Raw genomic sequence first — 27,322 nt, forward strand, 5'->3', positions numbered from 1 at the left:
GTCACTCACACACTCACTCGCTCTATTTCTCTATCTGTGTTGTACCCACGTTGCTTTGATTGACACCTCTCCAGTCGGCGCACGGCGCGCCTGCGCGTCGCCGGTGCACGCCGGGAATTGTAGTCCCCGGGCCCGCCGCGCCTGCGGCTCCCGGAAGCCCACGCGCGCGGGGGGGCGGCTACCTGTCAATCAGCGGGCGGCGCCGGGGCCGGCGATTGGCCGGGGCGCGGAGTCGGTGGGCGGGGCCGGGCGGGTGGTGGTGGGGGCGGGAGGGGGGGGAAGCCCCACGTGGGGACCTCGGCCGCTGATTGGCCGAGACACGCAATGTATCCAAGCGAATGTATCCAATTGAGGAACTTCCGCGCTGTTGTAGCCAAAGAGGTTCATTGAGTAAAAAAAAGCGGTGAGTGAGTGAGTGAGTGGATCAGATCACTTCTATTTTCTTCTACATCCGCTTTCTGTTGTTTTTTTTTCGCCCCCCCCTCCTTTTTTCCCCCCTCTTTTCCTCCTCCTCCCCCCCTCCTCCTTGTCTCCTTCCTTTCCTCACTCACCACCTTCTCTCTCTCTCAAGCAAACGGCCTCTTTTTATCTCTCGCGCTTTCTTTCTCTCTCCCTCTCTCCCCCCCCCCCCCCCCCAAAAAAAAGAGAGAGAGCGGCGATCGCCGGGGTCTTACTTGGCAGCTTGTGTTGTGTCACACATTTACAGACACGTTTTAGATCCGATCCCCTCTTTGGTGGTGGTGGTGGTGGGGGGGGAGTGGACTCTGTGTGTGTGTGTGTGTGTGTTTCCACCCCTCCTCCACTCCTCTTTCCCTTCCCCCTCTCTCTCTCTCTCTCCTTTTTTTTCCCATGGACACCACAACACATCGTGTTGTTTTCTTTGTACGTTTTCTCGGGGATTACAGCCGCAGTGACTCCCGGTGACCATCGTCAAGTCTCTTGGGTTTCTCTGACTGAGAGCCTAAAATTTTTTTTTTGTTTCGGAGGAGTCGGCTATGAGATCCGAGCGGCTCGACTGCTCGGGATGGTTTTGTGGTGAACCAACCCAGAGAAACACTACTGTATTTCCTGTGCAGTTTCCAATCTCGAAAGTTACCACCGACTGAGTGGCTGTTTGCATTTTATTGCTTTCCCACGAGTCGGTCCGCTTTGGGGGTCTGGCTCTCTCTTTTTTTCTCCCCCCCTCTCCCCTCTCCCCTCTCTCTCTCTCTCTCTCTCACTCTCTCTCTCTCGCCTGTCGAGAGATTTCCTTTTGAACAACCGTGAAGAGAGTGTCTTGTGTTGAAGAAAGAGAGAGAGAGAGAGAGAGACCACAGTCGAGGATGTATCCACAAGGCAGACATGCAGTAAGTACCAGTTAACTCGAACAGCATTTCAAATCGAATTACACAGCAACGGGTTTGGGGGAGGGGTGGGGAGGAGGGGGGGGGGGGGTATGTCTTCTGTCTCTGATGCATTTTAATTATCTTTATATATTCTTTAATGACCCGGTGTTTCATTAGAGGAGGTCGAGGTTCCCATTTTATTGCTTAACGAGGAACACAGCACTCGCACAGAAAAGGAAATAAGATTTTTTTTTTGCTTTGAGTTTGGTGCTCTCCTGATGGATCGTTATTATTTTTTTTTGTCTTAATAATTGATGATAATAATCCTCGCATTTTGTGGCAGCGCCTTCTCGCGTCTCCGGGACGTCTCAAAGCGCTTCACAGAACAGACTGTGAAATGGAGTGACTGTGTATTTTGGTTACCGGGCGTTTTGTTGATGGTTTGAGTTGTAATGGAGGGTGTGGGGGTGTGGGAGGGGGGGATTTGTAAGTGTTAACGAGTCGAGTTTGTAGGTTAGACACAGAGTAATAAAGCAGTTGAAATTCTTTCCCTCCCGCTCCCTTCCCCCAACATCAGTAAATAAAAACGTTTGTGGGTTACTTCTGTCTCTTGGGGATACGATTTAATGTGGGGAAGGGAGAGGGGGAGGAGGGGAGGATGGAGGGGGGGAGGAGGGGAGGATGGAAGGGGGGGAGGAGGAGGATGGAGGGGGGGGGCTGGGGATTTTCTGATCTCTTAAGATCCAACACAAGGGGCCTCAGGGTGGTGTGAAAAAGAAGCCTTTGCAAATGTATGCAAATGCCGGTGTTATTTCCTCCAGTGTGTGTGTGTGTGTGTTTGCCATTTTATTTATAAACTGCTGGTCTGAGATCCAGCAGGTGGCATTAGTTAGTGACATTTCCGCCGAGGTTTGGTTTGCTCTCGGTTCCACCTCTCTTCCCTTAATCCTCCTGTTTGCCAGGAGGAAAAATCATCATCATCATCATCACAATAATCCTTGCATTTGATATCGCGTCTTTCCGTGTCTCGGAGAAGTCTCACAGTGCGTCTACGGACTGTACATTCTGAGGAGTGGATTGACTGTAAATCCTGTGGGCGAAACCCAGAAAACAGTACTTTTATTTAATACCGCACATGTAAAGTAACGCCGAGACTTGCAGCAGCCACACAACATTTTAAAATATATATATCTATATATTTGGTCACTCAATTCACCACTGTTGTGGGACTCTGCATTTTGCCCACAAAGTACACAGTCAGACCAATTTACAGTATATTCTGTGAAGTGCTTTGAGACGTCTCAATGACGTGTGACAAGACCCTGTATCAAATGCGAGGATTATTATAATATTATTGTTATTATTATTACTCGGCTCGGTTACAGACTGACACTTGTTGCCTTGTCGGTTTCCCTGGTCCTTGTCATCTCCAGTCTAGAAGATGTACAATGTAATTCCGTCTAAGCAAGTGTGGAGCTTTGGGCGGTTGGAGGATGTAGAGAGAGAGAGAGAGAGGCTGATCATCATCCCTGATCCGATCAGCTCCGTCTGAATGTCTTAAGACGTCTTAAGATAATAATCCCTCCAAAACCAAAAACAATAATAAAAATTGGTCATTTTCAATCCATATGACTGTCTGCGGGACATTGCTGTGCGCAATTGGCCGCCGCGTTCGCCCACAAATATACAGTCAATTCACTTTACAGTGTGTTCTGTGAAGCGCTTTGGGACGTCCTCCCGACGTGAAAAGCGCTCTATCAAATGCGAGGATTATTATTATTATTATTAAGATCAGAGAAGGATCCTTTGTTGCCAAAAGAATGCACTTGCAACAGATACATATTTTTTTAAATAAAAAACAATTTCCTTTTGCTGGTCAAGAAACTAACACCAGCGAGAAGTCTGTCGGCTACACTGAACCCAGAGAGTTTGTTTGTTTGTTTATTTATTAAGGTTTTTTTTTTTGGGGGGGAGGGCCAGGTGTTGATTTCTGTGGCGCTGTTAAAGATGTGAATGTGGGTGGATGTTTGCACACTCATGCACGCTCATGCACGCTCACATACGTGTGTGTGTGTGTGTGTGTATATATATACAAACACACACCACACACACGCACGCGCGCGCGCACCCCACTGGGAAAGTGTGCTTGCGCTGCGGTGGTAATGCAAATCGAGGTTCCTGTGAGGTTTCTTCAGATCGGAAAAGAAGAAAGAACATCCAAAGGGTTTAAAAGCGCCTTTTTGTGTTTTATTCTGAATCGCAGGTGGCACATCAGCCGGGTCAACCGTTTAAGTTCACGGTGGTGGAAACATGTGATCGCATCAAAGAAGAATTCCAGTTCTTGCAAGCTCAGTATCACAGGTAACCTCGCCCCCGAATGCAAGCATTATTATTATTATTGTTGTTGTTAATAAACTTCGGGCCGTGGGGAATCGCATAGTCTAAGCTGTGCGGGTGGACGTTACAGATCCCACAGCACCTATTCGAAAAGAGAAGGTGGTTTCTCTCTCTCCCGCTGTCCTGGTCAACAACTCCCCCAAGTAAAATAGGTCGCTCACACCGTGACTGTTTTTGTGGGACGCTGCTGTGCGCAATTGGCTGCCGCCTTTCGCGAACACGGTATCCGGTCACGACACTTCACAGCATATTCAGTGAATACTGTCTCAAATTGAAGGATTATTATTATTCCGTGCCAGGAGGTGGGAAATGCGTTGGTGAGTGGCCTATTTATACCTGCTGAAATCTGACATTTTTCTGGACCGACGTCTAAATACCCACCTTGAACACCTCTCTCTGAGCAGAGCTGAGATTGTCAGATACCAAATTGCCGCCTGTACTCTTAACAGACTCTCTCTCTCCCTCTTTTTGGTGTCTTTGTTTTCCCTCTCCAGCTTTGTGTGTGTGTGTGTGTCTCTCTCTCTCTCTCTGCCTCCCTGTGTGCGCGTGTGAGTCTGTGTGTATGTGTCTGCCTCCCTGTGTGTGTGTGTGTGTATCTCCCCCTCTGCCTCCCTGTGTGTGTGTGTGTGTCTCTCCCCCTCTGCCTCCCTGTGTGTGTGTGTGTGTCTCCCCCTCTGCCTCCGTGTGTGTGTGTGTGTCTCCCCCTCTGCCTCCCTGTGTGTGTGTGTGTGTGTGTGTCTCCCTCTGCTTCCGCGTGTGTGTGTGTCTCCCTCTGCCTCCCTGTGTGTGTGTGTGTGTGTGTGTCTCCCTCTGTCTCCCTGTATGTGTGTGTGTGTCCCTCTACCTCCCCCTGTGTGTGAGTCTCTCTCTCTCTCTCTGTCTTGTCTTTAGACCTCTGTACAATGCCGGGAGTAGGTGGCTGAGAGTTGGATCTGCCTCTTGTTGTGTTTCATGTGTAAAGCCTGGTTAACCCCGCAGCGCGTGGTGACCAGCTCAATGATGTGTGAAGCTGACAAGAGGGAGCTGAGTGGGGGATTGAGTAACCGTTCAGCACTGTTCGGGGCTGCAGTCAGTCAGCTCGCTGTGTGCCCCAGGGACTGAGTGGGAGCAGCCAGACTCGCTCGGCAGCCAGGCCGCACGGCAAGGTCCTTGGCATCGCTCAATGTCGAACTGAGACTCAGCAACACGTCTGTGTCCTGAGACCCCACGGCCGAGGGCTGAGCGATGGGTCGGACAGAAGAAACCGTTCGTTGCCTCTCAGGCGCGAGCAACAGAGTCCTGTAGAGTAGCGCTTCGAGCAATTGCCTCGCAAGCGAGAAAACCTGGGTTCAGTCCCCGGTCTGTGTCTCAGGGTGTGTGTCTCTCTCTCTCTCTCTCTCTCTCTGTCTGTGTGTATGTCTCTATCTCTGTAGGTGTAGGTCTGTGCGCTTGCTTTGTCTCTCTGTTTGGGTGTTTGTTACTCTCTCTGTCTCCGTCCGCGCGCGCGCGCGCGCGCGTGTGTGTGTGTTCTGTAGCCTCTTGTCTTTTTTTTCTCTCTGTGTCTATGTGTGAGCTTCTCTCTCTCTCTCTCTCGTCTATTTACACCAGATGTTTGCACTTTAATCTCAAGGACCAGGAAATGATGTTGTGCGTTAGCGGCTGAGGCTGTGCCAGGGAATGTTTACACACCGGGTGCTGAAGGTGCTGCCAGTACATGTAATTAAGGAGGGCTAATTGGTTTCTACCGTTTACATAAGAGATTTTTTTTAATATATGTACAGAAAGGTGAGACCGTGATTACCATTTCCCGAACTGACATTAAATCTCTGAATGTATTGATGGCACCTGAAAATCAGTGAAGATCACTGCAGTTACCCCCCACCAACGCACTACAATTTACATCGACACTGTACAATTTGCATAGCCCCTTTCACACGGGGTAGAGTCCCAGAGCGCTTGGATCCCCCAAGCCTTGGCTCTCGCCAATCTGAGCCTAATACTTTGTAGAATTAGGTAAACAGGATGCCTTACCCCAGGGAGCGCGAGAGAGAGAGAGAGAGAGAGCGCATTCCGTTCCAACAATCTTTCTCTGGGATTTCCACGTGGAATTCTCAGCTCGGTTTGGGGACTCGTAAACAACGGTGGTGGGTTTCCGCGTGTGGTCAGACACACGGCTGACCCCCCTCCCAAAATGTGTCCCCGTCCTCTAAACGCCATCCCACGCTCAGGCGCTGGAGATTCCTGTCTGTCTGTCAGTCTTGTCGGTCGCTGGTTCGCCTCCCACCCCCCCCCCAGGGAACTGAGGCTCTGGGCAAGTGAGGAGAGGCTTTGTTGACGTGTAACTAATGGTTATTGTGATGCAGGAGATTGGGATTAGATGTGACAGGAACTGGCCCGGAGCCAGGTTACAGTCCTGGGAGGGGGGGAGTGAGCAGTGAAGGGCAGAGCCTTGTACACAAAGCTTCCAGTTTTCTCTCTCTGTCTCTGTCTCTCTGGATAATGCTGATACAGTTATTATTATTCTTGTGTTTTTCATCTTGCTTTTATCGAGTCGACATGTCTCAAAGTTGCTTTTGCGGTAAAGTGACTGCGTGTTTTGTAGGTGAGGGTGGCGGCCAGTTTGTGCACAGCTCGGCATTGTCCCACAAATAAGGGCGTGACCGATTTATATGGGGGCGGGGGGGTGATTGTTGCCTAGGATGTCGGGATAGAGGAAAACTTCCTTCTGTCTTTCAACAGCGCCGGGGGGGTGTTTAACGTTTGCCTGAACGGGCACAGACCGGGCTTTGGTTTACTGTCTCATCTGAAGGACGGCACCACACCCCCCCCCACCCCCACACACACACACACAGCCTCACAGTGCCAATAACCATCTCTCCTCTTGTTCCAGCCTGAAGATGGAGTGTGACAAACTGGCCAATGACAAGACGGAGATGCAGAGACATTACGTCATGGTGCGTAGTGTGTAGTGCGCCGGGCGAGTATGTTTGCCGGTGTCGTCTCCTAAGGTTTAGTATCTTCCCCCTCGGTTCCTGGTAACCGAGGCCCTCCCAGCTGGAGATGGGTAGGGCTGGACAAGCGGCAGGAAGTTTGCCAGCCGGGGCTCGCAGTGGTGAGCTGTGCGTGGGGTGTGTGAGCTGGTTCATCTCCAGCGGTTACTGTCTCAACTCGCACTGTGCAATCTTCCCTCCCTTCCCTCCTCCCCCCAACACCCCCCCTCCTCAGCCTTGGCTCTTGCCAAACAAGTCACGTTCTACTTTGCGGGATTAGGTGAGCAGGGTGTGTCCATCCCGCCGGGGAGGGGGGCGGTGGGCTAAGAGGGGGGTGGGGGGAAGAGTGCATTCCAGACCAGAGACGTGTGGAAGTTTCTTGTTTAGAGCCTCATAAATCACGGTGAGAGGTTTCTGTGTCGGACCCCAGTCAGAGGGAAATGTATTTGTCTAAATGACTCTCAGTGCGTCATTTGTGTCACTGAGACCCCCTAACAGGGCTGCTTATATGTAGTAACTACACCCATCCCCTTGCCCACAATGGCTCAGAGTTGAACCTGGTAGACTACGAGAGGGGTGATGTGGGGTGGTCTGGATTTGACAGCACAGGGAGGAAGGGGGTTAGATTGGTAAAGGATTCAAAATGGGGGCCGGGGGGGGAGGAAATCAGAATGTTAGTGGCAGGATTATTTTGCAGTCTCTGAAACACGCTTTCCTTAAATTGTTGGCCTGCGCCAGGATAAGGAAGGCTTTGGGGAACGCCGCAAATTTTACCCCAGTAAAGAGTGACATAGGGTTGTGGTGTGGTTCAGCGCTGCACCCACCCACCCACCCACCCTGCCTCCGAGACCCCCACACCCCCCCCCACACTCGGGGATTGACGTCGAGCTGTAGTGTTTGTTTGTTAAGGACTGAAGCGGACGGTCGGTTGGCGCTGGGTGGGGAATTGGACAAAGGAAACCACAGACTGATGAAGGCCTGTAAAACTAATGGTTATTACAAAAAAAAAGTTTAAAAATACCCCCACTGCCGTGTGGAAAACCAAAATAAGTGGCATTCGAGAGGGGGGAGAGAACGGGGAGAGCGAGGGAGTGGGTCAGGGAGGGAGGGAGGGAGAGATCGAGGGAGGGAGGGAGGTTTGTTTTGTAACCGTAGAGGAAATTTACCAGTTATTGACTGTATGGTTGTGGCTGAAGTCCTATTTGACTGACTCGCGCTCTCTCTGCGATTTCACTATCGAGCGGTTGTTGAGATTCGGTCACGACCTTTGGGGGTCACTGGGGGTGGAACTGGACCCTTTTGGGGATTGAGGGGGTCACAGCTTGAGGGAGCGGAAAGCTCTGTGTACGTAAATGCAAGTTGTTGTTGTCCAGTCCACTGTAAACCTTTCTGATTTCCCTGATTTTCCTCTCTCTTCAGTATTACGAAATGTCCTACGGGCTGAACATTGAAATGCACAAACAGGTACGTTTTCCCCCCCCCCCCCACAAAAACACACAGTCACTTCACTTCAACAGCGGATCGGGTGAAGCACTTTTGAGACGTCTCAAGGGCGTGATCGGGCGCCGTATCAAATGGCAGCAGTGTTATTATTATCATTATTATTATTATTAAGTCTCTGGTGTTATTCGCCGCCTGGCTGACCGCTGCTGGCTCAGAGACTTCTGAGATCACGGTGTATAAATGAATGCGATGGGGAAGGCGAGTGGATTATAAATTGCAATGAAAACCTCAGAGTGTAAGCTCTGGGTTGGCACAGCACCAGCACAGCCACAGCAATACCATGTGGCCGACACCAGCCACGCTCACATATCTCGCTGCTTCCCATGGCGAGCAGGCCAACTGCGTGCAAACGCGGACCGTTAGGGTCAAGTGATGGAATTTCAAGCCCTGGAAAGTGTCTGTCTGTCTGTGTGTGTGTGTGTCTCTTTCTCTCGTGTATCTGTGTCTCTCTCTCTCTCTTTCCCCCCCCCCCGCTCCCCTGTCTCTCTGTAATCTCCCCTCTCTCTCTCTCTCGCAGGCTGAGATCGTGAAGAGGCTCAGTACAATCTGTGCGCAACTCATTCCTTTCCTCTCCCAGGAGGTGAGTTGGACGGTTGGGTGGGGGTATAAGATCTCCTTCAATTACAGACCCCGCTGGGGTGGGGGGGGTGGGGTAGGGCGGGAGGGGTTGGGAGTTGCTGCGTTGTCGGAGACGCCGTCTTTCGGATGAGACGTTAAACCGAGGTCCCGTCTGCCTGTTCAGGTGGACGTTAAAGATCCCGCTGCCCTAATGGAAAAGAAGAGGGAGTTTTCCACCCCCCCCATCCCCACCCCGTTTTCCTGGCTAACAATCCCCCGAATAAAATGCTTGGCTCGCTCCACGGCTGTTTGTGGGGACGCTGCTGTGTGCAAATTGGCTGCTGCGTTTCACCCATAAACTGCACAGTCAATTCACTTTACAGTGTATCCTCAACGAGGTGATGAGGCGCCGGGGCAAACGCCAGGATTATTGCTAAAGACGTGGATGTGAAGCCCAGTTTGCCACATGGTTGTTGTTCCAAACTGCTCGAGAAACCAGGTTCAGAGGTCACAAAATGGCCCTCGAGTCTAACCGAAGCCACAGAGCGTTTGTTTATTTATTTACTGAAGTGAAGGGGGAGGGGGCGGTGGGGGGTTGGGGAGTGTGATCGAGCGAGGGGGAGAGGGAAGAAGAGATTGGAGTCCAGTTTATTTTAATTCTGAAACCCGTCGAAGCGTGTGACAAGCTCAGGGCAGTGGAAACCCTGACATTCGTCAATTCACACACAAGCTGTGTCTGTGGTGGGGAGGGGATGGGAGAGACGGGGGTGGGGGGGTTGCGGGCGAGAGAGAGAGAGGAGGGAAGAGGGGGAGGGAGTAGGAAGATTGATGGTGAGGAGAGGAAATGGGTGAGTGGGGGAGGAATTGGGGGGTTGGGGGGGGGGGGATGGAGAGACACGTTTCGAAAGATCTCTCCTTTTAAAAGGGTGGCCAGAATCTGACACTGTTTAAAGCTCCGCACAAACCTGTTAATGGGTGGGAGGGTGAGACGGACAAACCCTCTTTTTTTTAAAACATAAAGATAAATGAACAGTCGCCCTGAGTGAATTGGTAATTTCTCTCTCTCTCTCTCTCTCTCTCTATTTTTAAAAAAAAGAACATTAACATATCTCTTTGCTGCTACATAACTGCGGCTGTGGTGGGGACGCTGGGGCGGGGTGTGCGGGGAGGGGTTGGGTGGTGGGGGGGGGGGGGGGGGAAAGGGAAAGAAACGTCTGAGGTTTAAGGCCTGAATTCACCACAATGCTCTCTCTCGTCTGACGCAGCACCAGCAGCAGGTGGTGCAGGCGATAGAACGGGCGAAGCAAGTGACGATGGGGGAGCTGAACGCTATCATCGGGGTACGGTAACCCTGGGGAACGGGTCTGAGTTGGGGGGGGGGGGAGAGTGGGGGTGGGGGGTGCGGGGGCAGCCTGGGCTGGATGGGGGGTGTGTGTTGTGTGTGTTTTCGGGAGGTAAGGAATGGGGGGGGAGGGTTGTGTTTTTGAGACACAGTGGTGGCTGAGAGGGGTGAGGGGACGGCAGTCTGGGTTAGATGGTTGGGGTGGGGGTGGGTGTGTGGGGGGGTTGCGTGTTTTTTTTGACTCGGCTCGTGGAGTCCTGTAGCTCAGCGGTTAGAGCACTCGCTTTGCAAGTGAGAGACCTGAGTTCAATTCCAGGCAGAGGGCGAAACCTTGGGCAAGTTTCCTTACTCCACACAGAGCCTAATAATATTCCCTCCAAAACCAAACAATAATAAATTGGTCATTTTCAATCCACGACACTTTGTGGGACATTGCTGTGCGCAATTGGCCGCCGCGTTCGCCCACAAATATACAGTCAATCCACTTTACAGTGTGTTCTGTGAAGCGCTTTGGGACGACAAGGATTTTTTTTTAAAAAGGTGGGGTGTGTTGCGTGTTTGAGTCAGAGTGCGGGGTGGGGTGGGGGGTGCGTGGGGAGGGGGGGGGTGTTAGCCCTGTTAATTCTCCCATCTCCGGTGCCAATCTCCCTGTTTTTTTTTATCTCATTCACATGAAGCATCATCACTTACAGCAACAGCAGCTCCAGCACCTGTCCCATCACGTGCCGCCCATCCCCCTGACCCCCCACCCCTCGGGCCTGGCCGCTGCAGGGGTCACCGCCATGGGCGGGGGCTCCGGTCTCCTGGCCCTGTCCAGCGGTCTGGGGGCACACGCCCACCTCGTCATGAAGGATGAGAAGAACCACCTGGACATGGACCCTCACCGAGGTAAGAGCACCCCCTGGTGGCGCGAGCTCTTCACTACACCCCGGCCTCTCTGGTCACCCAACGACCATTTAGTGGCGTCACCGGAGGGTAGAGGCGAGAGTGGACCCGGGTTCGATTCCCGGGCAGGTCAGGACCAAACACCGGGCGAGTTTCCTTACTCCGCGCGCGCACACGCGCCTCTGTTTACGCGGCGGTCAGTAGGAACCCGGTTGTGAGTGGATTGGCGGATGCACTTTTTTTTAAAAAAAAAGAATAATTTGGTCACTCAACCCACGGCTGTTTGTGGGGGCGCCGCTGGCTACTGGGTTTCGCCCGCAGAATACGCTGTCGAGCCACTTCGCAGTGTGTCCTGTGAAGCGCTCAGAGACGTCTCAACGACGTGCCAAGGCGCTGTATCAAATGTAATTATTATTATTGTTTCATTTTGATTGCACTTATATTGCACGCAGGATGACAAGGGTCTAACAGCCCAAGCAGAGCCTAGCGCAGCTCACTCACTCTCCTGTCTGTTTTACTGGATTATAATTGTGTTGAGTAATTGTTCTAAACACAGCTGTACTTTATGTCAATATTTATCTTGATATCTCAAACGTTTAATTGAAATGTAAACCCACCCTAGCCCTTTATCGTGCTTCCTATTCTGCAATCGTGTCATTCCAATAATGCACACTCTGTAGCTTCTCTCTCTCTCTCTCTCTCCATTTTAATCTCCTCTTTCTCACTGCCTCTCTCTTTCCTCTTTTTCACTTTCTCTTTCATTCCTGCCTCTCTCTTTCTCAGTACAGAAGGAGACCATTGACCCTGACATCTTGCCGTCTGCTCCCCCGGGAGAAACCGCTGTAATCCCAATCTCCCAATTGCTGCCGTTTTGTTTCTCCGAACCTTCTGATATTGTTTCTCCTCAAACTGTTCCCCAATTCCTTTTGAAACCGTTGCAGTTTCAACCTCAGCAGCTAACGGTGGCAACGGGTTCCACGTTCTGGTGAGCCGCGTGTGAAAACCTTTCATATCCCACCCCTCAACCTTTCCAGTGACGTTCAGTTCAGGGACGGAGCGCGGGCAAGTGGGGGGAGCATAGGAACAGCTCAACCCCTCGAGCCTGTTCTCCGCCACCTCCCTCTCCCCCATTCTATGATAAGATCATGGCTGATCTGTACCTCAACTCCAATTACCTGCCTTTGCCCCATATCCCTCGATCCTCTGATCTGACAAATATCTCTCCTCCTCAGTCTGGACAATGTGAATGGGTCCAACGTTCAATTGTGGGGGTCGGGTTGGGCGGGGAATCGAGAGTGTTGTTGTGCAGGAAGTAGACTCTTGGTATATAACTGTATCAATAATCAATATTTTCCTATTCCCCCCCACACCTTCCCCTCCCCCTCTCCCCCCCCCCCCGGAACCTGGTGTGGAAACTCTCTCCGATGCTGCCGTTTCCTACTCAGATCCGGAGCGAGAGCGAAGCAGAGTAAGTGACTCGTTTTATTTATTCTCGCATTTTATCTGAGCAGCGGGTGGGAGAGGGGTGGGGGCGAGAGAGAGAGAGAGAGGGGGGGGAAGTGGCTGCGATTGAATGTTGGGAAAGCTCGTCAACTGTGCGAGGTTGGGGTTTGGGGGCGTGGAGGGGGGGGGTGGGAGGTGGTTGTAATCACTCAATCCTCAATCATTACTCCACATGAAGAACGCTGTGTATGAGCGCAAGTTGTTGTTGTAGCAATAAACTGTGACCCATCAGATGAAAAACGAGCAAAAAAAGGCCTTAAAGAGGGAGTTTCAGTGGGGTCGGGGGCGGGGGGTGGGGTGGGAAACAGAGAGAAAAATGCACTCGGTGTTTTACCTGCGGTAGAGATGTGGCCTCTGCAAGTTGATGCACAGCTCTGGTGTCTGTATTATCACCGGGTGAGTTACCCACATGGAGTTGCAGTCAGAGAGACATGAAGCGTAACAGTGATGATCGCTATTCTCCGGGGGGGGGTGGGGGGAGGTAAACCTGGCCCGTGCCTTGGAACGTGGGATTCAGTAGCAAGGTAGTCCTTGCTCAGTGTCCTGTAGCTGTAGCTCAGTGTCCTGTAATCCTGTAGCTCAGTGGTTAGAGCACTCGCTTTGCAAGTGAGAGACCTGAGTTCAATTCCAGGCAGAGGGCGAAACCTCGGGCAAGTTTCCTTACTCCACACAGAGCCTAATAATAATCCCTCCAAAACCAAAAACAATAATAAATTGGTCATTTTCAATCTACGACACTTTGTGGGACATTGCTGTGCGCAATTGGCTGCCGCGTTCGCCCACAAATATACAGTCGATTCACTTTACAGTGTGTTCTGTGAAGCGCTTTGGGACGTCCTCCCGACGTGAAAAGCGCTATATCAAATGCAAGGATTATTATTATTATTATTATTAAGGTAAGAATGCGGGAAGGATGGGGGTGAGTGGGAGGAGGAAATGAGAAGTGGTGGGGGAGGAGAGTGGGTAAGGAAAGCTGCCAAGTGTAGTTCGGGGGAGATTTCTCTCTCTCTCTCTCTCTCTCTCTCTCTCTCTCTCTCCCGGCTGGTGTCCTGGCCGACAATCCCTTGGGTAGAATCAGTCACTCACTGCACAGCTGTGGGATGTGGTACAAATTGTCAGCCATTGTTTTGTTTGCAAAAAGAGTCACTACGCTTAACGACAACCCTTTCCTTCCCCACCCCCCCCCCCGCCCTACCCCACCCCCCCCCCCAGCCCCCGCCACAACCGTGAATTGCTTTGGGATGTTATTGGCGACGCATCAAATACGCGGCTGTGTTTTGCATCTGGCATCTCCCCCGCAACGGGGGCTGCAATACACGGGGCCCCTCCCCTCGTGCAGGCCAGCGTTTCGGAGCGTTTAACAGTGGCCAAGTCTGGCACCAGGGATTGGGGGGGGAGGAAGTGACCATGGGTGTGTGTGTGCGTGGGTGTGTGTGCGCGTGGGTGTGTGTGCGCGTGGGTGTGTGTGCGCGTGGGTGTGCGCGTGGGTGTGTGTGCGCGTGGGTGTGTGTGCGCGTGGGTGTGTGTGCGCGGGGGTGTGTGTGCGCGTGGGTGTACGCGTGTGTGTGGGTGTACGTGTGTGTGTGCGTGGGTGTTCGCGTGGGTGGGTGTGTGTGCGCGTGGGTGTACGTGTGTGTGTGGGTGTACGTGTGTGTGTGCGTGGGTGTTCGCGTGGGTGTGTGTGTGGCCGCGCACTGGCCGGCCTTGTGTGGAGCGGAGCTCGCGCTCTCTCTCTCTCGCTCGTCCCAGACCTTCCAACCTCGCAGTTTGCTGGGAGGCAGCGACTGCTGGGAGTGCAGTCACCCTGTCAGTGTGTGGTCAGTCTGAGAGAGAGAGAGAGAGAGAGAGGAAAAACTCCTTTCTCTTTTTCCGATAGCCTCGGGTGCAGGGGTGGGAGGGTGGGGGGGTGGGGGGGAACCTTTAACATCCGCCTGAACAGAGCGCGGGTAGAACTGAGGTTTAATGTCTCCTCCAAAGGATGGCACCTCAGAGAATATGTTCCTGATCTAAATTTGAGACGTTCAATCTTTCGAGGCGTTGGGTCAAACTCGGGATAATTCCTTTATTTTACATTCCAACCACCCCACGCACACACAAAACACACACACACACACACACACACACACACACACACACACACACACAAAGCCAGACGCGCACGCGCGCACAGACACGCACAGACCCGCCAACCCCCTGGCGCTGAAGGAAATATCCTCGCAGGTAGCAGCAATAATTAAGACTCTCTTTTTCTTTTACGAAAAGCACAATGCGTTATTATTTTAGGAAAGAATGAACCAAGACAGACAGATAAATGCTGGTGGTTGGCGGGGAGCCAGCACAGCTCGGTCTCCGTCTCCAGCCGCCTGGTGTGGTTAACCCCTTTGTGTGGATTCATGGAAGTCGCTCTCAGCTGTTTCAGTACGACCACCGTTTCACGACTGTGGGAACGGCATTCACTGTGAACTCGGCCGCAAAATATACTGTCACTTCACGTTGTGTCCTGCGAAGCTCTTTGAGACGAGATATGGCTCCGTATATCAAATTCGAGGGTTATTATTGTTAAACCCTTCTCACCCCCCCCCCCACCACCCCCACCCACGCGCGCACACACACGCAGTGCTTTGATCGAGCCTCCTGCCGTTTCTCTGCATTCCCGCACCCCCGCCCGACTCAACCAGCCTCGTCGCTCCCCAAATTAGGCTCCCTCCAGTTTCCACCCCCCCCCCCCCCCCACAACCCAGCTCACCCCCCCCCCCCCCCATCAGAAACCTTGAGCCCGAAGTCCAGCCCGAGAGTCGAGCCCGTGTTTGGGATCCGGGTTCTGAGCTCAGAATCGAATCGCAATTTTTTTTCCCAAATTCTTACATTTTAAGCCCATTTTTGAGCGAGCGCCGACCCCCTCTGGTGGCCGAGACTCCGTATGAACGATAAGAGTGTTACTCACGAATCAGGTGGGGCCGGGGGGGACTTTTATTACCTCTCCACCTCCCCACTCCCCCCCCCACCCACCCCACAAACATACACACGGCAACAATAATAATCCTCGCATTTGATACAACGTCTTTAATCTCAGGAGGACGTCTCAAAGTGCTCCCCTGGATTTACTGTCAAGCGTAGTGACTGTGCGTTTTGAAGGCATGCAAATTTAGCCGATTTGTGCACGGGCGGGGGAGCGGGGGGAGTGGCGATGGAGAGGCTTCGGACTGGTTTACCTCGGAGGAAGCTCGAGCTGGCAAAGCGAGGGAGTTGGCTGAGAGGCGAGGGAGAGCGAGAGAAAGATGAGTAGCGTGTTGGCAAGTCCAAACTGATTCAACGCGCTCTGCGGACACGCCTGTAGCACGCCAAGAACCCGCGTGACCTGTTACATGCTTGTTTTCGTGTTCCAGGAAGGGAGGGAGTTGGTGGGGGTGGGGGGAGAATTCGAGGTTGCATGCCTTGTATGGAAACATTGCTTCAGCCAAACCACAGACCGCAAAAGTCAACTACTCAACATTTGGCCCCGGGGTAGAGAGAGAGAGAGAGAGAGAGAGGGGGGGGGGGGATGGGGGAGGGAGTTATGCAAAAACCTCAGCAGATGAACCTGTTCCGTCAACTGTCTGTTTGGCTTTGCTCGGAGGCCGTTTATGTACAGGCTGTTCCGTGCGGTTGGGCCTCGGGCCAGACTCTGTGTGTATTTTCCTTTGAAGAAAATAATAACCCAGAACCTCGGGTTAGACCTGAGGCGCGAGAACGTCTCAAAGCGCTTTGCAAGATTCGACCAGCTCCGCGATGATCTTACACCCATCTGACAATGCTCTCCCCCCCCACCACCCGAACCGCACCCCCACCCCCAACGCTGTGCGGGAGGGTCAGCCTGGACTGTGTAAGTTCAAAGCCCCTCTCCGCGCCCCCCCCCCCTCCCACCGATGCAGGGCTTGAACCACAACTTCCTGACTTTGAGGCGAGAGAGAGCAATTGGTGTGATAAAGTGTTGTAGCTGGTTGGCGGGGGGGTGGTGAGGGGGGTCAAACATTTGAAGAGGATGGTTTTTAAGATTGGATTTGAGAGCGGGGAGTGAGAGAGAGGGGGGGGATAGGGGGAAATGGGGGTGGGGGTTGGATTTCAGAAGAGGGTATAATGGTAGGTTTATTAGCGTTGTCACCGGACCGAGTCAGGATGGAAAAGCGATTTCCGATTTTATTATCTCACCGTAAACACGTGTGCGTGTGCGTGTGCGTGTATTTGCTCACTGTCGGCCTCGGGAGGTGAGTGAGGTGTGTGGGTGTGTGCTGTCTTGGCTCGCAGCCCATCACGCTTGACTGAGCTCCACACGGTTCCTTGTGCTCAAGACACCCTTGAGCATTCTTGTCAAAACAAAACTTGTGTAGGTTCGCCCTCCCTCCCTCCCTCCCTCCCTCCCTCCCTCCCTCCCTCCCTCCTCCCTCTCAGCCGCCCCACAGAAAGAATTCAACTAAATTAGAGGGATGTGTGTGTGGGGGTGGGGGGGGGTGAAATACCTTGCGTTAGCAAGTTCCCTTCGTCTGTGGGACACTGCTGTGCGCAACTGTCTGTCACATTTCACCCACAAAACATACAGTCTTTGCAGTCTATCCTGTGAAGGGCTTTGAGACGTCCCAAAGACGTGATGAGGCGCCGGATCAATACAATACGAAATTATATTTGTTTAGCGCCTTTCACGTTGGGAGGACGTCCCAAAGCTGCTATACCAAATGCGAGGAATATTGTTATTCCTGTAGCCGGATAAACCGGTAGATTTTTTTTTTTTTTTAAATTTCCCCCGGGTTTGAAGGTCTCCCGATGGTGAAATTCCCGCCGGGAATCTTGCGCGGCTGTCACCGCGAGCCATAACCATTTGGAAATTCATTCATTCCGGCAGCTGCTGATTTGCAGAAGTTCACTGCGCGGCAGATGGGAGTGATTCCCCGTTAGGACATAATAAGCCTCACTGTCTCTCCCCCCCATATCTCTCTCTCTCCGCTGTGTTTCCATCTGCCGAGGCAGCAGTCTGCGCTCAATCAATCATCAACCCCACACGTCTAGGTTGATGGAGCCGCGATACAGTGGGTGGGGGGCGTGTGGGGTGGGGGGGGGTCATCGTATCGTCGGAGACTCCGTCCTCGGGATGAGACGCTAAATCGAACTCCCTGTTCAGACCACAAGATCCAATTGGAAAAGAGAAGGCAGTTTCTCTCTCTCCCTCTCCCCCCCCACCCCACCCTCCGGATGAAATCCCATGAAATTGGGTCATTTGCTTCACGGCTGTTTGTGAGACGCTGCTGCGAGCAAATTGGCTGCCGGGTTCGCCCGAATAATTATACAGTCAGTGAATCAGCATCAATGAGTGTCAGTGAAGCGGGGATGATAATAATAATAATAATAACAATCCTTGCTTTTGATACAGCGCCGTATCTCGTCATCGAGAAGTCTCAAAGCGCCTCACGGGATGCGCTGTAAAGTGCGAGTAGAAGTTGAGGCTTCGGGGATTGACAACTTTGTGGTTTAAAAACGGTCTGTGTTGTTTCCTCAGAGCAAGTCTGTCTCGCCCACCGACAGCCTGAGAGGAGACAGAGGCTCACTCGATTACAGCAGCGACGTGAAAAAGCGTAAATGCGAAGACAAAGACTCGGTGGGAAGATACGTATGTCGTGGCGCGTTTCAGGCCCTGGTTCTGATAATAATAATAATAATAATAATAATAATTATACACCGGCTTCCAAATCGAGACTGGAATTTAAGAATTTTTAACGCGCAACATCTGTGCGACCTTTTATTTAATAGTGGTGAAGACTGTCAACCGTCCGACTGAGACTGGGAGGGAGCGTGGGAGGAGGAGGGGGGGGAGGGGGTTGGCAGAGAGAAGAAGAAGGGAAAAAAAAGGAGAGGAAGTCGTTTGAAATATTAAAATGAACCGAACGTTTTCGTGGAGAAATAAATACGTGTTAAATCGGTTTTATTGGCGAGCGGCACAGTACTGCCCTCTGCTGGGCATTTAGGACAATTGGGCAACACCCCCCCCCCCACACACCCCCCCTCTCCCCCACCCACCCACACGGGTTCACACCCCCACCAACCCACACGGGTTCACACACACACCCCCACCCACCCACACAGGTTCACACACACACCCCCACCCACCCACCCGCACGGGTTCACACACACACCCCCACCCACCCACACGGGTTCACACACACACCCACACCCACCCACACGGGTTCGCACACACACCCCCACCCACCCACACGGGTTCGCACACACACCCCCACCCACCCACACGGGTTCGCACACACACACCCCCACCCACCCACATGGGTTCGCGCACACACCCCCCCACCCGCACGGGTTCGCACACACACCCCCACCCACCCACACGGGTTCACACACACACCCCCACCCACACGGGTTCACACACACACACCCACCCACCCACACGGGTTCACACACACACCCCCATCCGCACGGGTTCACACACACACCCCCATCCGCACGGGTTCACACACACACACCCCCACCCACCCGCACGGGTTCACACACACACCCCCACCCACCCACACGGGTTCACACACACACCCCCATCCGCACGGGTTCGCACACACACACCCCCACCCGCCCGCACGGGTTCACACACACACAACCCCACCCACCCGCACGGGTTCACACACGCGTCCATTTCTTTTCGAGAAGGCGCCTTTGGGGGAATGTGTGATGCGCTTTTTTCTTGTAAGTGCTTTTAAGCGCTGGATGAACGCGAGCTGTTGCCGTTGAGTTGGGAGATTGTTACCTCTGACGAGTCTCGTCTTCCCCAAAGCAGGACAGCGACGCGGAGAAAAGCGACGACAACTTAGTGGTGGACGTCTCCAACGAGGTAACCCCCGACCCTTCCTCTAGTTTCCTTCGGCTCTGCTGCTGCTCCTCCATCCCCTGCCTTTCCCCCCTCCCTCGCTCCTTTCCTTCCCTCCTTCCTAACCCTAATCAGCAGCAAAGCCTCGTCCCCCACGGCCCCCCCCCCACCCCCACCCACCCCTACCATCGCCTGAGCCGCTGCTAACCGGAGCCAAGACACACTCTCTCTCTCTCTCCGTGTTCTCCCCACCACAGGACCCGTCCTCTCCGCAGCCCAGCCCGCCTCACTCTCCCCGGGGTAACGGGCTGGAGAAGTTCCACGTGTTGAGGAAAGAGGCCCCGGGGAGCCCGGCATCGCTGGCCTCCTCCCGCAGCACCCCCCCCGCCAAAGCCAAGGAACCCCCCGGCTTGGTGAGCCACACTCGCACGTACACACGCACTCGCACGTACACACACGCACTCGCACGTACACACACGCACTCGCACGTACACACACGCACTCGCACGTACACACGCACTCGCACGTACACACACGCACTCGCACGTACACACACGCACTCGCACGTACACACACGCGCTCGCACGTATACACATACACACGCGCACTCGCACGTACACACGCGCACTCGCACACATTCGCACCTCTTTGTTTAGCAGTAAGTAGGAATCCCTTTGTTAGTCGGGTCGCTTTCCGGGGGTAAAGACGTTGGTCAGGTCCGCGGTTCGCCAATGTTTCCTGACGGTCTTCTCTTCCATCTCGGCAGAACGAGAAAGCCAGCACCCCGGTGTCCAAGCCGGTCACCCCCACCCCTCGCAGCGACTCACTGACCCCAGGGCCCAGCTCCGCCCCTCGCCTCCGCCAGATCAGCAGCAAAGCCTCTGCGGACGTGCTGGGTAAGAGCGGCTTTCAGTAAACACGCGTGTGGGTGGGGGTGTCGGGGTGGGGGGGTGGTGCTCACGCATGCAATGTTTAGAAAAGTTTTTTGCAATTCAGAGTCCACTGTATGTGGCTGATGAACGTAAGCACAAGTCATTCAGTCTGTGGTGTGTGTGTGTGTGGTGTGTGGTGTCTGGCGGGGGGTGTGTGTGTGTCTGGGGGTGTGTGTGTGTGTCTGGGGGGTGTGTGTGTCTGGCGGGGGGGTGTGTCTGGGGGTGTGTGTGTGTGTCTGTGGGTGTGTGTGTGTCTGGGGGGTGTGTCGGTGTCTGGCGGGGGGGTGTATGTGTGTCTGCGGGTGTGTGTATGTAAGCGTCTGCTCAACTGATAACAGTTTACTCATCCCCTTTCTCTCTCTTGCCCGACTCGCCTCTCTCTCTCTGGCTCTCCCCCTCTCCCCCGGCACAGCCCTGAGGAGCCCGCTGACGGTGCCCAGTCCGTATTCCACGCCCTTCGCTATGATGTCTCACGCGGGGATGAACGGGGAACTGCCGAGCCCAGGGGCCTACGCCAGCCTCCACATCTCCCCACAGCTCAGCACCGCTGCCGTGTACGGGCGGTCTCCCCTGGTGAGGACACGGGCAGCTCACAGCGCAGGGCGGGGGAATAACACGCACACACACACGCACACGCTTCGTGGGTGAAACGTGACTGAGGTTAAACTGATGTCGCGTCTGTGCCCTGTTCAGGTGGACGTTAAAGATCCCATGTCACTATCGGAAAAGAGAAGTGTGTGGGTTTGGGGGAAGGGAAGGGGGCAATGGGGGTGGGGGGGGTTCACAGTCTAATTTGCAAAGTCCTAGAGTCCTGTAGCTCAGGGGTTAGAGCCCTCGCCTCTCAAGCGAGAGGATCTGGGTTCGATTTCCCCTTCAGGGTGAAACATTGGGCAAGTTTTCCTTACTCCACACACTCACGCGCTTCTCTCTGTTTACCTAATCGGAAGTGGGAACCCGGTTGTTATTCGGATAACGAATGGCTTTGCCACCCCCCCCCCACATCCCCCCACCCCCCCATCCCCCCCGCGGGGGTAATAATCCCTTCATGAAATTAATAAGTGAAATAATAAATGAATTCATTCGGAATTTGGTCACTCAATCCACGACTTGTTTGGGGCACGTGCTGTGCGCGATTGACTGCCACGCTTCTCCCACAAAACATACAGTCACTACACTTTACAGTATATCCTTAGAGATGTCGCAACAAGGTGATACAGCGCTATATCAAAATGCAAGTATTATTATTATTATTGCAAGATATCTCCCCCCCCCCCCATGAGATCTGAGGCTAAACTGGTTTGTTTCTGTTTTCCTCAGGTGGCCTTTGACTCTCACCCTCACATGCGGACTTCGGGTCTTCCCGGGAGCATCCCGAACATCACCGGGGGGAAACCGTGAGTGCTCCCCTCATTCACGCAGACAATGAAACTCTTATTATTATTATTATTTTCCCCTCTCCTCCCTCGTTGCCAGGGCATAGAGCTCAAGATCCTCGCCCTCGCTTTCAAAGCCCTTCACAGCCTTACCCCCAACCTTTGGAACTCCATCCCACAGTCCCTCGGCCTCTCCCCCTCCCTCAAGGCCCATCTCAAGACCCCCTTCTTCGACAGCGCCTTCTGTCACCCTCCTATCCCCGCCCACCCCCCCGCCCTCTAGTTCCTAACCTGTCCAAGACGTCTCAAAGCGCTTCACGGAGTATATTGCAAGGTGGAGTGACTGTGTGTTTGTTTTGTTTGTTGTTGGTGTTTTTTGTTCTCTATTGCCCAATGTCCTGCCGTTGCCTGTCAGGGCGTATTCGTTCCACGTGAGCGCCGACAGCCAGATGCAGCCGGTGCCGTTCCCCCCGGACGCGCTCCTGGGCCCCGGAATCCCGCAGCACGCCCGGCAGATCAACAGCCTGAGCCACGGCGAGGTGGTCTGTGCTGTGACCGTCAGCAACCCCATGCGGCACGTCTACACGGGGGGCAAGGGCTGCGTGAAGGTTTGGGACATCAGCCAACCCGGCAGCAAGAGCCCCGTCTCCCAGCTCGACTGTCTGGTAAGTCACTGGCGGCAAACCAGACAATAACCATCATCATAATCGTAATATTCCCGGCGCCCGACCACATCGCCGAGACGTCTCGAAGCGCTTCTGAGGTCTCGTCTGTGTCAGGTGGAGGTTAGAGATCCCATGTCACTAGCGGCAAAGAGGTGTGTGTGTGTGTGTGTGTGTGTGTGTTGGAGGGGGGAGGTGACAGGGAGCTTCACAGTTAAACGCTGTGCAGTGGAGTGACTATGTGTTTCGCAGGAAAACACGTCGACCAAAACCCTTCACTGACATCTCTGTTAATCTCTCTCTCTCTCTCTCTAGAACCGAGACAATTACATCCGCTCCTGTAAGTTGCTGCCCGACGGCCGGACCCTGATCGTGGGGGGGGAGGCCAGCACCCTGTCGATCTGGGACCTGGCGGCCCCCACCCCCAGGATCAAGGCCGAGCTGACCTCCTCGGCCCCCGCCTGCTACGCCCTGGCCATCAGCCCCGACGCCAAGGTCTGCTTCTCCTGCTGCAGCGACGGCAACATCGCTGTCTGGGATCTGCACAACCAGACGCTCGTCAGGTGAGGGGCCGACTCGCTTAACGCAACAACAACTTGCGTCCCAGAGCGCTTGACAGTGGCGGAGCACGACACCGAGCCGGGGGGGGGGGGGGTGACTGTAGGTCCAAGAGGAAAGTTTTCAGGCGAGACCTGAAGATGGGGAAGGAGGGAGGGTGCAAGGCGGAGGGGGGGGGGGGCTGATAGAGGAAGAATGTTCCAGAGTTTCGGATGGGGGTGGTAGCGGCCCGAAACACGGCCACCGATGGCAGAACGGAGGGCACGAGGGACATGCAGGAGCCAGTCGAGCGGAGGTAGTGGGTCAGAGAGGTAGGGAGATGGACTAACGCAGTAAACCTCACACGAGTCGTATCAGTTGGGACCATTCCATTTAATAAGACTCCGTTGCAAAGCATGAGTTGTGTCAAACCTGCAGAAGTCATCTCGTACACGATAATAAAGCGATTCCCCCTCTGAGAACCAGAGAGGCCATCATCATCATAATAATAACTATTGCATTTTGATATGTTGTCTTATGTTGTTGAGACATCCCAAAATGCTTCACAGTATGTACTGTAAAGTGGATTGATTGTGTCACCCCCACCCCCCCCCCTCCACAGGCAGTTCCAGGGCCACACAGACGGGGCCAGCTGTATCGACATCTCCAACGACGGGACCAAACTGTGGACCGGAGGCCTGGACAACACTGTGCGCTGCTGGGACCTGAGGGAGGGCCGACAACTTCAGCAACACGACTTCACTTCCCAGGTACCGCGGTGCGAGGCGGGCGGGCGGGGAAATAATAAGGATAATAATACTTCCATTTGATATAGCGCCTTATCACGTATCGTTGAGGTACAACGCCTCAAAGGATATACTGTAAAGTGTAGTGACTGTATATTTTTGCAGGTGAAACGCGGTAGCCAATTGCGCCCGGTGGTGTCCCATTAACAGTCGTGGGTTGGCGATACGACACAGCAATAAAATACTAACCTTCCACAGCGCCTTGCAGGGCGGGAGGACATCTCAAAGCTCTTTACACAGCTGGGTGGTACCTTAATAATGATCCTTGCGTTTGATCCTTACACCCCTCCCTCTCCTCACTACCCCCAACCCCCCCCCCCCCCCGTTATCAGGTGGTTGAGACGTCTCAAAGCGCTTCACAGAATATACTGTAAAGTGGGTCGAGTGTGTATTTTGGGGGAATATTCTCTCAGAATCTTAGCTTTTTATTTTAAGAAAGGAACGACTGAGTGTGTGACAGACAGAGAGGGAGAGAGAGGGAAAGCTAAAGCTAACGGGAGGCCTGCCTTGCGTTACAGATTTTCTCCCTGGGATACTGTCCCACCGGGGAGTGGTTGGCTGTGGGGATGGAGAGCAGCAATGTGGAGGTTCTGCACGTCAACAAACCCGACAAATACCAGCTCCATCTCCACGAGAGCTGTGTGCTCTCCCTCAAGTTTGCCTATTGCGGTAAGAACATAGGGATAGGCCTTCTCTTTTAGAACAGTCCTTGCTGTGATACAGCGCCTTATCACGTCTTCCATAAGACGTAGGAGCAGGAGGAGGCCATTCGGCCCCTCGAGCCTGCCCTGCCATTCAATACGATCATGGCTGATCTTCTAACCTAATTCAATTTACCCGTTCCCCCTATCCCTTAGTCCCTCCCTCAGACGATTCAAAACGCTTCACAGGATATACTGTAAAGTGGATTGATTGTTTATTTTGTGGGGAGAGGTATTTGTGGGTGAAACGTGGCAGCCAATTGCACACAGCGGTGTCCCACAAACAGTTGATTGAGTGACCAAATTATTATTTTTTTCCTGAACGGGCAGACTTCTCACATCTCAGTTCCACGTCTCATCCAAAGATGCAAAGGAAAAGAATGGAGTTGGAGAACCTGGAGGGAGGGGGGGGAGAGAGAACAGGGGGTGGGTGGGTCGGGGCAGTGAGGTGAGCGGGTGGGTGTAGGCAAGCCAATGATGTTTCCCAGAACGAACCTGACTCTGATTTCTGCGCTCAGGCAAGTGGTTTGTCAGCACGGGGAAAGACAACCTGTTGAATGCATGGCGGACACCATACGGGGCCAGTATATTCCAGGTAATTATTCTTAAATCTGTATCCTCTGATTACCCGCCCGCCCGCCCGCCAGAGGAAACCGTTTCTCTTTACCTCCTCTATCAAAAACCTCATCGTTCTGAACACCTCTGTTAAATCTCCCCGTAACCCTCTCTGCTCTTAAGGAGAACGATCCCACCCTCTCTAAGTCTAGTCTCGCCACATAACTGAAGCCCCTGATACCCTGATACCGTTCTGGTAAACCTCCTCTGCACCTTCTTCAAGGCTTTGCTCGACATCCTTCCTAAAGCGTGGTGCCCAGAAATTGGACACAATACTCCAGGTGAGGCCTAACCTCTCTCTCCCTCTCTCTTTCCAAAGTCCAAGGAATCATCCTCTGTGCTGAGCTGTGACGTGTCTGTGGACGATAAGTACATAGTGACCGGCTCGGGAGACAAGAAAGCCACGGTGTACGAGGTCATTTACTGAGCGGGACTGACCAGAGCTGTTCGACCATCTCGCGACGTGTGAACAGGACATTGCTGACCGATCAGCCACTGCCCACGTGTTGATCTATAGCAGGGAGATGGGTGGGTGGGTGGGGGGGGGGGGGAAGCCGTCATAGTTATGGTGATGATGATGTTTTCTTCCCCTTCGAGCAAAACAACAAACTTGGCCTCTGGTCTGTACGAGAACTGGCTGTTTGCGCGTGATATTTGTGAAAAGTGTACAGATTTTTTTTTGAGAGGAAATAACATTATTTGGAGATTGGATTCATTGACTGACCATCGTTGTTCCTGCTTTCAACTGTTTGCAGTGTTCACTCTGCAGACTTGTTCAAACTGTGGTGTCGTGTGTGTGTGCGTGTGCGAGAGAGAGAGAGAGAGAGAGCGAGGAGCGTGATGTTTAGGGGGGAGGTGGAGGAAAACAAAATGAATGTTAATGCTGAGATAGTCAATTTAACGTGACGTTCAATCCTCCTCCCCGTAGCTAGTGGAAAACTCCCTCCTCTTTCTTCTCCCCCCCCCCCCCCCCCCCACAAGACATTTTTACACATGGATACTTAAAAATACTAAATACAAGTCGGAGAATCTTACGGCACAGAAAGAGCTGTGCCCGTGCCAACTTTTTGAAAGAGCTACCAACTAGTCCTACTCCCCCTCTCTTACCTCATCGTCCTCCATCATTTTTCCTCACTGGAGCCTGACAGAGAAGGAGTGTGGAGAGTGCTATTCCCTGAGCCAAGCAGACACTAATCTCTCTCTCTCGCTACTGAATGCCAGAGCTTTGGTCAGTAAAGTAATTGGACCTAAAGAGATAGATACCGAGATAGAAAAAGTCTCGCAAACGAAAATCACATACAAAATAGTTTATTGGGCTTTTTTTTAAAGGAGTAAACTACAAATCCATCCCAAAACTGGGATGTAGAAGCGAGAAACACAGGAGGGTGTTTTGAGGACGTTACAAATGCACCAATTCAGGCAAAAAAAAAATCCTTAATAGACAAGTCACAGAGGAATCGGAACGATTCTTCCCCACCCCCACCCCACGAGCTACATTTCAGGCACAGTTACTAACCAACGAGAATATAGAAGTCGGTAATTAGGGCACACTTAATGTATACAGCGGATGCCACATTTAATTTTTTTTAAATTCGGAAGTCAAACAAAAATATACACAACTTTTTTTGGTGGGAAGAGATGATGACCTTGGGTTTCGAGTGGATTGTGAGTAGGGGGCGAGGCCCAGGGCTCATGGTCAAGCCTGGGGTCGCGGTGAGATCTGAGCCCTGCCGTGGAGTTGGCTTTGGTGGTTTCTTGACAAGAGATACCCACTGTGCTAACCGCTCGCTCCCGTCTCCCACTGACTGGCCTGGGAACAGCCTGGACTTGGGCCAAGGAAGAGCAACCGATGCAGGACAATTGCGGAGGAAACTGGCTTGTGATTCAGGGACAACATGGGCTCTGAGAAGCCACCGTGGGGGGGGGGGGGCAGAGGACAAAGAGAGTCATACCCAGGAGATCAGCGGGGGCCGAAGGAGAATGAAAAGATTAACAAGCAAAACAACTCTTGTGAGTGTTAAAACTACCGGCTTTTCTGATGCACACGATGTGGCCTTAGATGGGGGGGTGGGGGCCTTTATGCAAGAAGGAAAAAAAGGAAATAAATTAAAGATAGCAACACACACACACACACACAGTGACCGGAAACAAGTACCAAGCTACCGCCATCTACACCCCGTTCTCCTAAACGACCCTCTCGTTCCACAAGACAATCTCCCCCCCCCCCCCCCACCCACCACCTTGACGGACATCTCCATTGATTTGGCAGGAAGGAACGGGGCTGTTGATCTCACTGTTCAGTCTCGACGGCAATTAATTAAATCCTTGCCAGGCCGTAATATCGATGGCAAGCTGTGCGGTTTTAGCCGGTTAAAG

At 53.1% G+C, this 27,322-nt stretch overlaps 1 protein-coding gene across 2 annotated transcripts; it reads left to right on the forward strand.

The window, feature by feature from the left end:
* Window positions 1-816: 816 nt before the first annotated feature.
* Window positions 817-25,657, forward strand: LOC103182069 (transducin-like enhancer protein 4). Of its 2 annotated transcripts, none has more exons than XM_042342728.1 (20): window positions 817-1,346; window positions 3,589-3,686; window positions 6,592-6,655; window positions 8,111-8,155; window positions 8,712-8,774; window positions 10,018-10,092; window positions 10,772-10,982; window positions 12,425-12,447; window positions 18,010-18,120; window positions 19,291-19,344; window positions 19,578-19,733; window positions 20,087-20,216; window positions 20,665-20,825; window positions 21,570-21,646; window positions 22,041-22,290; window positions 22,603-22,850; window positions 23,447-23,594; window positions 24,149-24,299; window positions 24,850-24,926; window positions 25,266-25,657. In XM_042342728.1, exons 1-20 carry the CDS (start codon window positions 1,323-1,325, stop codon window positions 25,371-25,373), a joined length of 2,274 nt encoding a protein of 757 aa, XP_042198662.1. In that variant the 5' UTR covers window positions 817-1,322; the 3' UTR covers window positions 25,374-25,657. The 2 variants fall into 2 exon arrangements, with proteins under 2 accessions (XP_042198662.1, XP_042198663.1); XM_042342729.1 differs by having other exon boundaries at window positions 18,010-18,108.
* The last annotated feature ends 1,665 nt before the right edge of the window (window positions 25,658-27,322 follow it).

This window comes from Callorhinchus milii, unplaced genomic scaffold, assembly GCF_018977255.1.
Source record: "Callorhinchus milii isolate IMCB2004 unplaced genomic scaffold, IMCB_Cmil_1.0 Scaffold21, whole genome shotgun sequence".
Taxonomy (NCBI): Eukaryota; Metazoa; Chordata; class Chondrichthyes; order Chimaeriformes; family Callorhinchidae; genus Callorhinchus; species Callorhinchus milii.